This window comes from Oncorhynchus mykiss, chromosome 2, assembly GCF_013265735.2.
Source record: "Oncorhynchus mykiss isolate Arlee chromosome 2, USDA_OmykA_1.1, whole genome shotgun sequence".
NCBI classification, from domain to species: Eukaryota; Metazoa; Chordata; class Actinopteri; order Salmoniformes; family Salmonidae; genus Oncorhynchus; species Oncorhynchus mykiss.
Genome location: NC_048566.1, coordinates 13,892,112 through 13,904,136, shown reverse-complemented (window position 1 = coordinate 13,904,136; position 12,025 = coordinate 13,892,112). Strand labels below are relative to the sequence as shown.

General features: G+C 37.9%; 1 protein-coding gene across 2 annotated transcripts in view; it reads left to right on the top strand.

Moving 5' to 3' along the window:
• LOC110535394 (copine-4) overlaps window positions 1-12,025 on the top strand; it is an 86,098-nt gene that overhangs the window by 10,240 nt on the left and 63,833 nt on the right. For both annotated transcript variants that reach the window (XM_036962016.1, XM_036962010.1), the window contains exon 2: window positions 1,083-1,276. In XM_036962016.1, the coding sequence (XP_036817911.1) occupies window positions 1,106-1,276 (171 nt within the window). In that variant the 5' untranslated portion in view covers window positions 1,083-1,105. The remainder of the gene's footprint in view (window positions 1-1,082; window positions 1,277-12,025) is intronic.

Genomic DNA, 12,025 nt, shown 5'->3' with positions numbered 1-12,025 from the left:
CTTTGGGGGTGACCAGTGAAATATACCTGCTGGAGCGTGTGCTACGGGTGGGTGCTGTTATGGTGACCAGTGAGCTTAGATAAGGTGGGGCTTTATCTAGCAATGACTTATAGATGACCTGGAGCCAGTGTGTTTGGCAACGAATATAAAGCGAGAGCCAGCCAACAAGAGCATACAAGTCGCAGTGGTGGTTAGTATATGGGGCTTTGGTGACAAAATGGATTGCACTGTGATAGACTGCATCCAATTTGCTGAGTAGAGTGTTGGAGGCTATTTTGTAAATGACATCGCCGAAGTCAAAGATCGGTAGGATAGTCAGTTTTACGAGGGTATGTTTGGCAGCATGAGTGAAAGATGCTTTGTTGCGAAATAGGAAGCCTATTCTAGATTTAATTTTTGATTGGAGATGCTTAATGAGTCTGGAAGGAGAGTTTACAGTCTAGCCAGACACCTAGGTATTTGTAGTTATTGACATATTCTAGGTCAGAACCGTCCAGAGTAGTAATGCTGGACGGGTGGGCAGGTGCGGGCAGCGAACGGTTGAAGAGCATGCATTTAGTTTTACTTGCAATTAAGAGCAGTTGGAGGCCACGGAAGTAGAGCTGTACGGCATTGAAGCTCGTCTGGAGGTTAGTTAACACAGTGTCCAAAGAAGGGCCAGAAGTATACAGAATGGTGTCGTCTGCGTAGAGGTGGATCAGAGAATCACTAGCAGCAAGAGCTTGATTGGGATCATCACTTCACATCTCACGGATCTCATTTACCTTGACGGTCTAATTGGAGGGTTGAGATTAATTAGGTGATTGCTGGACAGGAAAATGCTATCATATCCTGTCTGGTGTGCTCATCAAATCAGCATGGGATAATTAGCAGCAGTTTGACAGCTGTGGGGGCGGAGGGGCTTCTAAAGGAACAAAGAGCCCTCGTGATAATCAAGTTTCCTTAATGTACAGTGTTTGGGGATGTTTGTGTGTATTTGTGAATAAAGTAGAGGAAGTATGTGTGTGTGCGCGTGCGTGTGCTGAATGATGAGTGACGACTCCCTGTAATCACTGTGATATGTGTGTTTGTCTCCCTCGCAGAACACTCGCCACACACACACACCATGAGCAACATCTATGAGTCTGCGGCCAACACCCTTGGTCTGTTCAACAGCCCGTGCCTGGCCAAAGTGGAGCTGCGGGTGACCTGCAAGGGCATCTCAGACCGGGACGCCCTGTCCAAGCCAGACCCCTGCGTACTCATCAAAATGCAGTCCCACGGACAGTGGCTGGAGGTAAGTGGCCTCTCACTCTGTTCTGACGAGTAATTAACATTGCAGTGCCAGTCTTATTACAACTTGCAATATAAGAACCATCTTCAATGTTAAAAGTGGTGTAATGTTTAAGGGTCAATTGGAGGATATGTCCTGTAGATGGTTCTGTTCAATCAGGGCTCTCTTTGGTGAGATAGATCTCAACATGTGATTACAGATGACTACATGGACTTTCTGAAGAGTTGGAGATACAGGAAGAAGTCTCATTATTCTGTATGTCGAATCAAAGACATTGGCTTGCTAACGGACTGAGATGTTTCCTTCTCTTACTATCCCTTATGTGTTTTTAAATGTTGATTTGGTTCACCTCAAGGATGTGGAATATACAGTATTACCAGCTATGAGGTTTGCCTAGTACATGGATATGAATTTCTGAATGCTTCACCAAATAAGCAAGAGGATTCTGTCAAAAAATATATTTATTCACAGGAAATGCATTTGCATAATGAAGCTATTTGCTGAGTAAAGAAAAAAGAAACCCATAAAAGTCTTAATCAATGTGTTTATCAAACCCAATCAACCCTCCAAAACTGATGATTGGAAATTACATCCGTGTTAACATTTTAGTCATCAGACTCTCTTATCCAGAGCTACTTACAGTTAGTGCATTCATCTTAAGATACAGTGCCCTCAGAATGCATTCACACCTCTTGATGTTTCACACATTTTGTTGTGTTGCAAAGTGAGACTAAAATAGATTTAATTGTCATTTTCTGTCAACGATCTACACAAAATGCTCTGTAATTACGTGTTCACCCCCCTGAGGGCTACAGTGGAATCACCTTTGCACACTGGGATTATTCAATATTTGCACATTATTCTTTAAAAAATTCTTCAAGCTCTGTCAAGTTGGTTGTTGATCATGGCTAGTCAGCCATTGTCATGTCTTGCCATAGATTTTTAAGCTGATTTAAGTCAGACCTAGGCCACTGAGGAACATTCAATGTTGTCTTGGTACACAACTCCAGTGTATATTTGGCTTTATGTTTTAGGTTATTGTCCTGCTGAAAGGTGAATTTGTCTCCCAGTGTCTGGTGGAAAGCAGAGTGAATCAGGGTTTCCTCTAGGATTTGTTCTGTATTTAGCTCTATTCCATTTCTTTTTATCCTAAAAAACTCCCTAGTCCTTGAATGACAAGCATACCCACAACATGATGCAGCCACCACCATGCTTGAAAATATGAAGAGCGGTATTCAGTGATATGTTGTGTTGGATTTGCCCCAAACATAACATTTTCTATTCAGGACATAAAGTTAATTTCTTTGCCACATTTTTTGCAGTTTTACTTTACTGCCTTGTTGCAAACAGGATGCATGTTTTGGAATATTTTTTATTCTGTACAGGCTTCCTTCTTTTCCCCTGACAATTAGGTTAGTATTGTGGAGTAACTACAATGTGGTTGATCCATCCTCAGCTTTCTCCCATCACAGCCATTAAACTCTGAAGCTGTTTTTTAGTCACCATTGGCCTGATGGTGAAATCCCTGAGCGGTTTCCTTCCTCTCTGGAAACTGAGTTTGGAAGGATGTATCTTTGTAATGTATCTTTGTAATGACTGGGTGTATTGATACACCATCAAAAGTGTAATTAATAACTTCACGATGAGCAAAGGGATATTCAGTGTCTGCTTTATGATTTTTTCCCCATCTTCCAATAGCTGCCCTTCTTTGCGAGGTATTGAAATACCTCTCTGGTCTTTGTGATTGAATCTGTGTTTGAATTAATAGCTTGACTGAGGGACCTTATAGCTAATTGTACGTGTGGAGTCCATGCAACATATTATGTGACTTGTTAATTAAGCAAATGCTTACTCTTGAAATGATTTAGGCTTGCCATAACAAAGAGTTTGATACTCATTGACTCAAGCTAGGTGAGACAACAACACATCACAATCGTGTCAAGTACATTTTCTCTGAACAAAGTATTTTAGGAAAAGAGAAGTGCCCTGTTGGAGTTATTTCAGATACTCTCCAAAGAGGTAGGGTTTCAGATGTTTTTGGGAGATGGGCAGGGACTCCGCTTTCCTAACTTTAGGGGGAAGCTTGTTGTGCCTGCCAAGTGACCATGACAACAAAGCAGATGGTTGATCTCTCTATTTGTCCCTTAATCCAATTACAGTTTTAATTGTGCCATTGATTTGTTCCATTGATTTGTTATTAACTGGTTGTCCATCTGGAGACACAAATTAGCATTGTACTGCAGATGTGCCATGACGGCTCCAACGCGCCGTGCTGTGTGTTGCGTCACTCAACAACATATTTACTAGTGCTGCTCTCCTGTGGACTTCATGTCTGGTTAGAGATAATACAGTGCCTTGCAAAAGTATTCATCCCCCTTGACGTTTTTCCTATTTTGTTGCCTATTGAACCTGTACTTTAAATGGATTTTTATTTTTATTTCATGTAATGGACATAAACAAAATAGTCCAAATTGGTGAAGTGAAGTGAAAAAAATGACATATATATTTATTTATATATATATGTATATGGAAATAAATAAAATATATATTTAAACAGAAAAGTGGTGCATGCATATGTATTCACCCTTTGCTATGAAGCCCCTAAATAAGATCTGGTACAACCAATTACCTTCAGAAGTCACATAGTTTGTTAAATAAAGTGCATTTGTGTGCAATCTAAGTGTCACATGATCTCAGTATATATACACCCGTTCCGAAAGGCCCCAGAGTCCGCAACACCACTAAGCAAGGGGCACCACCAACCAAGCACCATGAAGACCAAGGAGCTCTCCAAACAGGTCAGGGACTAAGTTGTGGAGAAGTACAGATCAGGGTTAGGTTATAAAAAAATATTTGAAACTTTGAACATCCCACGGAGTACCATTAAATCCATTATTAAAAAATGGAAAGAATATGGCACCACAACAAACCTGCCAAGAGAGGGCCGCCTACCAAAACTTACGGACCAGGCAAGGAGGGCATTAATCAGAGAGGCAACAAAGAGACCAAAGATAACTCTGAAGGAGCTGCAAAGCTCCACAGCAGAGATTGGAGTATCTGTCCATAGGACCACTTTAAGCCATACACTCCACAGAGCTGGGCTTTACGGAAGAGTGGCCAGAAAAAAAGCCTATTGCTTAACCTGTTGAGTGTAGGGGGCAGTATTTTGATGTTTGGATGAAAAACTAAACTGCCTATTAAACTGCCAATTTCTCAGGCCCAGAAGCTAGAATATGCATATAATTGTCAGATTAGAATATAAAACACTCTAAAGTTTCCAAAACTGTCAAAATATTGTCTGTGAGTATAACAAAACTGATATTGCAGGCGAAAACCTGAGGAAAATCCAACTAGGGAGTGCCTCTTATTTTAGCTCCCTGTTCCATTGCATGCCTTCCCTCCATTTAAAGGGATAGCAACCAGATTCCTTCCCCTATAGCTTCCACATGGTGTGAACAGTCTTTAGACACAGCCTTTTATTCTGAAAAATGAGCGAGAACGATCACATCGCGTCAGTGGATGGCTGGGTGCCAGCAGAGTTTTGCATGAGCAACAGCTTGGAGCAGACATTTTCTCTCTCTCTCCTATTGAAAAAGCTACGGTCCGGTTGAAATATTATTGATTATTTATTGTAAAAACAACCTGAGGATTGCTTATAAAAAACATTTGACATGTTTCTACAAACTTTACGGATACTATTTGGAATTTCCGTCTGCCCCGTCGTGACCTCTCGAGCCAACCAAATGGAGGAATTTTGGATATAAAAATAATCTTTATGGAACAAAAGGAACATTTATTTTGTAACTGGGAGTCTCGTGAGTGCAAACATCCAAAGATCATCAAAGGTAAGCGATTAATTTTATTGCTTTTCTGACTTACGTGACCAAACTACTTTGCTGCTAGCTGTTTGTAATGTTTTGTCTGCTGAGAGAGATGTCCTTACATAAATGCTTAGTTTGCTTTAGCTGTAAAGCTTTTTTGAAATCTGACATGCCAGGTGGATTAACAACAAGCTAAGCTGTGTTTTGCTATATTGCACTTGTGATTTCATGAAAATTAAATATTTGTAGTAATTTAATTTTAATTTGGCGCTCTGCAATTTAGCGGATGTTGACGAAAATGATCCCGCTAACGGGATGGGTGCGCCAAGAAGTTAAAGAAAAAAATAAGCAAGCACGTTTGGTGTTTGCCAAAAGGCATGTGGGAGTCTCCCCAAACATATGGAAGAAGGTACTCTGGTCAGATGAGACTAAAATTGAGTTTTTTGGCCATCAAGGAAAACGCTATGTCTGGCAGAATCCCAACACCTCTCACCCCGAGAACACCATCCAATGTTTTTCATCTGCAGGGACTGGGAAGCTGGTCAGAATTGAAGGAATGATGGATGGCACTGAATACAGGGAAATTCTTGAGGGAAACCTGTTTCAGTCTTTGAGAGATTTGAGACTGGGACAGAGATTCACCTTCCAGCAGGACAATGACCCTAAGCATACTGCTAAAGCAACACTCAAGTGGTTTAAGAGGAAACATTTAAATGTCTTGGAATGGCCTAATCAAAGCCCATACCTCAATCCAATTGAGAATCTGTGGTATGACTTAAAGATTGCTGTACACCAGCGGAACCCAACCAACTTGAAGAAGCTGAAGCAGTTTTGCTTAGAAGAATGGGCAAAAATCCCAGTGGCTAGATGTGCCAAGCTTATAGAGACATACCCCAAGAGACTTGCAGCTGTAATTGCTGCAAAATGTGGCTCTACAATGGATTGACTTTGGGGGGGTTCTGTTTTTTTGTGTTATTTCTTGTTTGTTTCACAATAAAACATATTTTGCATCTTCAAAGTAGTAGGCATGTTGTATTTATGAAATGATACAAACCTCCCAAAAAAATCTGTTTTAATTCCAGTTGTAAGGCAACAAAATAGTAGAATTGCTAAGGGAGGTGAATACTTTCACAAGCCACTGTATCCTTTCAGTATGAGTATGATCCACCATCAAGTCAGCATTTCCTGTTTTCCCAGCTAGGCTAGAACTAGTCTGCGTTCTGCTTCCTAGGGCTTTTCCCACACTACCGGAATGAGACTGCTGCATAATGCGCCTTGTGATAGACAATATGATGAACAAAGCTCTTCACAGAGTAATGGCCCCTTAATTCAAACCCAATGAAAACAGGATAAGAGAAAGAGTGGTTGGAGAATAATCACTGGTAGAAACTGTTGTGATAAAAAGACAAGGGAATGAAGTATGAGGTGGTATGAGTTTACTGTTTAGAGACACCATCATTAATAAACACTATAGTTTACTGTTAAGAGACAACCTCATTAATAAACACTATAGTTTACTGTTAAGAGGCACCATCATTAATAAACACTATAGTTTACTGTTAAGAGACAACATCATTAATAAACACTATAGTTTACTGTTAAGAGGCACCATCATTAATAAACACTATAGTTTACTGTTAAGAGGCACCATCATTAATAAACACTATAGTTTACTGTTAAGAGGCACCATCATTAATAAACACTATAGTTTACTGTTAAGAGACAACCTCATTAATAAACACTATAGTTTACTGTTAAGAGGCACCATCATTAATAAACACTATAGTTTACTGTTAAGAGACAACATCATTAATAAACACTATAGTTTACTGTTAAGAGGCACCATCATTAATAAACACTATAGTTTACTGTTAAGAGGCACCATCATTAATAAACACTATAGTTTACTGTTAAGAGACAACATCATTAATAAACACTATAGTTTACTGTTAAGAGGCACCATCATTAATAAACACTATAGTTTACTGTTAAGAGACACCATCATTAATAAACACTATTTAAAAGACAACATAATTAATAAACACTATAGTTTACTGTTTAGAGACACCATCATTAATAAACACTATTTAGAGACACTGTCATTAGTAAACACTATAGTTTGCTGTTAAGAGACACCATCATTAATAAACACTATTTAAAAGACAACATCATTAATAAACACTATAGTTTACTGTTAAGAGACACCATCATTAATAAACACTATTTAGAGACACTGTCATTAGTAAACACTATAGTTTGCTGTTAAGAGACACCATCATTAATAAACACTATTTAAAAGACAACATCCTTAATAAACACTATAATTTACTGTTAAGAGACACCATCATTAATAAACACTATTTAGAGACACTGTCATTAGTAAACACTATAGTTTACTGTTAAGAGACACCATCATTAATAAACACTATAGTTTACTGTTAAGAGACACCGTCATTAATAAACACTATAGTTTACTGTTAAGAGACAACATCATTAATAAACACTATAGTTTACTGTTAAGAGGCCCCATCATTAATAAACACTATTTAAAAGACACCATCATTAATAAACACTATAGTTTACTGTTAAGAGACACCATCATTAATAAACACTATAGTTTACTGTTAAGAGACACCATCATTAATAAACACTATAGTTTACTGTTAAGAGACAACATCATTAATAAACACTATTTAAAAGACAACATCATTAATAAACACTATAATTTACTGTTAAGAGACACCATCATTAATAAACACTATAGTTTACTGTTAAGAGACAACATTATTAATTAACACTATAGTTTACTGTTAAGAGACAACATCATTAATAAACACTATAGTTTATTGTTAAGAGACAACATCATTAATAAACACTATAGTTTACTGTTAAGAGACACCATCATTAATAAACACTATAGTTTACTGTTAAGAGACAACATTATTAATTAACACTATAGTTTACTGTTAAGAGACAACATCATTAATAAACACTATTTAAGAGACAACATCATTAACAAACACTATATTTTGCTATATATATAATAATAATAATATTAGTATCTGTAAATGTGATATTTAAGTTTTTATTGTTTTTATACATTTTCAACAGTTTCTTTCTGAAAACTTGCTTTGTCATTATGGGGTATTGTGTGTAGATTGATGAGAGCGGAAAAAACAATGTAATCAATTTTAGAATAAGGCTGTAACGTAATAAAATGTGTAAAAAATGAAGGGATCTGAATACTTTCCTAATGCACTGTGCATCTGCCATCAGCACACACAACCATTTCTGAAAGTCTGCGTTCAGTGTAGAGGGTGTCATCCACTGCATATTAACGTTTTATGTCGGCTATGTCTTGTGTACAGCCCTTCATCTGTAGTGATAATGACAGTTCTTTCAGTAACACAGATAAATCTTCCCCTAGCCTTGTGTTTGTGTATTGTTAGCAATGCTCTCCAGCTTGTGTTAGCTACCGAGACAGAGTATGGAGTTACAGATGTAGGATCTTAATTTGAGCCAGTTTGCTACAGCAGGAAAATAATCCTGCAACAACAGGATTATCATAATGTGAATCATTATGTGTATTATAATGAATGGCATTTTTTTTGTAGAGGGAATTTTTCGTAAGGGAAAATCAAGTCTGAAATTTCAAAGTGGAAATTACAAACTTCCTCCTCAAATACACTACAAGTTTTAAATGTCCTGCATTGCATCTGTAGCCATGTTCTCTTCTGTAATTGACAGAGCAGAGGAATGCCCAAGAGCCATTTCAATTATGAAAGGATGATTTAGCAGAGGAGATCAGGCACGCTAAGCACTAGCTCATTGATTTAGGTAGGACTGCGTTTTGGGCTTCTGTCTCTGGTTGTAGAAGTATGTACCCTATGATTTGTGTTTACAATCAGCTTTCTATCTGCTCTGCTGACACGTTGAGGGAGTTTCTGTACGTGAACTGCCTATTCAACCTTCACTGTAGTGTGTGCAAACACATTCCGAGAAGTAGGGAATTTATGTTTGATATGGTTAATTCATATGGAGAACCAAACCTGAAAAAAAATGCACATATGAATACAAACATAAATCCACACATAATTCAATAAATGAGAAAGGAAATGCAGAAATACTGATGAAAATGTATTCATTTTTCTACATATCAGTATGTATTTCATTATTTTTCTATGTATTATCTAATTATTCAAACTAAATTGTTTTTTATAAATTTTTATTTATTTAATTAATTAATTAATTAATTTATGTATTTCTTCCTCCAATATTTTAATGAGGGGGTGTCAATCAAATGGGGTGATGGGTGGTGGTCTGTGGGTGGTGTCTAACACATGCTGGTTGATCAATGTCGGCGCGTTGCTCAACTGCTTATGTTCGCTTCAGCACCACTTATGTGAAGCTAGCTACAATAACGATTAGCCACAAATATATCATTTTTGGTTTGCCTTCAAAATAAAAGTCCCCATTGAAACTGCTGAAAACAGAAATAAATTGTGTAAACATGCCATATTTGGATAATGCTTAACAAGTTTGGATTGTTCAACAAAAGACAATAATTTGTTCATTTGCCCAAAAAATGTAGTCTGGGGGACGGTTGAGCTAACGTTCGGCTAATGCGATTAGCATGATATTGTAAATAACAAGAACATTTCCCAGGACACAGACATGTCTTATATGGGTAGAAAGTAAAAATTATTGTTGATCTAACTGCACTGTCCAATTTACAGTAGCTATTACAGTGAAATAATACCATACTATTGTTTGAGGAGAGTGCACAGTCATGTACTTGAAAATGTATCAAGAAACCAATTAGGCACATTTGGGCAGACTTGATATAACATTTTGAACAGTAATGCAATGGTTCATTGGATCAGTCTAAAACTTTGTACATACACTGCTGCCATCTAGTGGCCAAAATCTAAATTGCGTCTAGAGTCCTAAGTCATATAATGGCCGTTCTCTTGCATTTCAAAGAAGATGGAGCAAAGAAATTAATAGAAAACGCATGTTTTTTCTTTGTTATCTTTTACCAGATCTAATGTGTTATATTCTCCTACATTACTTTCACAATTCCACAAACTTCAAAGTGTTTCCTTGGTAACAAGAATACCAAATGGTATCAAGAATATGCATATCCTTGCTTCAGGGCCTGAGCTACAGGCAGTTAGATTTGGGTATGTCATTTTAGGCGAAAATTGAAAAAAGTGTCTGATCCTTAAGAGGATTTTTAAGAGTTCACACAAATATTGCTCATTTCACAAATGTAGGCTTATGTACTTTAACAGTTGGCTGCGATCCGCCAACCCAATCCCACAGAAGAAGAAGATGCACGTTTGGCTGCCGACTAAGTTGTCAGTGTGTTTATTTTAGCAAGATTGCACGTACGTTCAACAAGTGAGTTGTGTGGTTTATTATCGGGAGGGTTAATGCTACATTATGGTGATTGACTGCAAGCAATTACCTTAGGCCTAATTACCTTGTTACATCTGTAACTGTATAGTACTTATGTAGATTTCCGATACTCCATGTGCTTGTCCTTTATAAGTGCCAGTATTGCAGTGAACTGTTTTGCAGTAGATGTTATTGTTTACAGATGGTTCTTTCCTATAGTCTGTATACGCACTTGACCACTGTGTTTTCATAGTTCACGCTACTGTTATGCCATGGCGAGATGTTTCAGAATCTGTCCGCGGCTTTCCTCATGCGCAGAAAGATTTATGACTGATTTCCACCAGTCCTGAGAGGGCCATCAATCACACCTGTCTTAATTAGTTGTCTCTCTCTCTCTCGTGAGATGTTTTTACATATACTGCTGTAAATGTATGTGCTGTTATGTGAATATCCCTGTATAGATGCTGTGCCATTCTTTCCTGTGTAGATATTCTATTGCACCACATTATTTATCTGTTCTTACCTTTCTGAACCACAAGTCCATCCTGTGGAAACTGAAGATTTCAATACTAGTGTGTGGTGGTGATGAAGATATTAAAAGTCTTGGACTAAGAAGTATCTGTACTGTTCTTACCGGTGAGTCAACCAATTATATCACATGAAGGACTAGCGGGTGAGGGCATTTACAGCCGACCACTCAGACGACTCCAGCTAGCCGTTCTTTACAATAGGCTGTACATTACAGTATGACTGTCCAATATTTTACCTTTATTTAACTAGGCAAGTCAGTTAAGAACAAATTCTTATTTACAATGACGTCCTACCGGGGAACAGTGGGTTAACTGCCTTGTTCAGGGGCAGAACGACCGATTTTTACCTTGTCAGCTCTGGGATTCAATCTAGCAACCTTCCTGTTACTGGGCCAACTCTCTAACCACTAGTCTACCTGCCGCCCCACATTCTGTGATGCTGAACGAAGCCCAGGCAAATGCAATCCATCAAAGCACCATGGCATTGATCAACCAATGGTTGTTTTTTGATACCACCGACATAAATTAGCTTGACACCCCCTCATTATCATATATGATGAAGAAATACAGAAATAAATAATATAATTAATTAATCAAATGAAATAAATTTTTTAAATAATGATGTATCTGTGCGATGTTCATCTGTACAGACAATAGTACGCAAGTATAAGCACCATGGGACCACACAGCCATCATACCGCTCAGGAAGGAGACGCGTTCTGTCACCTAGAGATGAACGTACTTTGGTGCGAAAATCACAAATCAATCCCAGAACAATATCAAAGGACCTTGTGGAGATGCTGGAGGAAACGGGTACAAAAGTATCTATATCCACAGTAAAACAAGTCCTTTATCGACATAACCTGAAAGGCCGCTCAGCAAGGAAGAAGCCATTAATCCAAAACCGCCAGAAAAAAGACAGACTTCGGTTTGCATCTGCACATGGGGAAAAAGATCGTACTTTTTGGAGAAATGTCCTCTGGTCTGATGAAACAAAAATA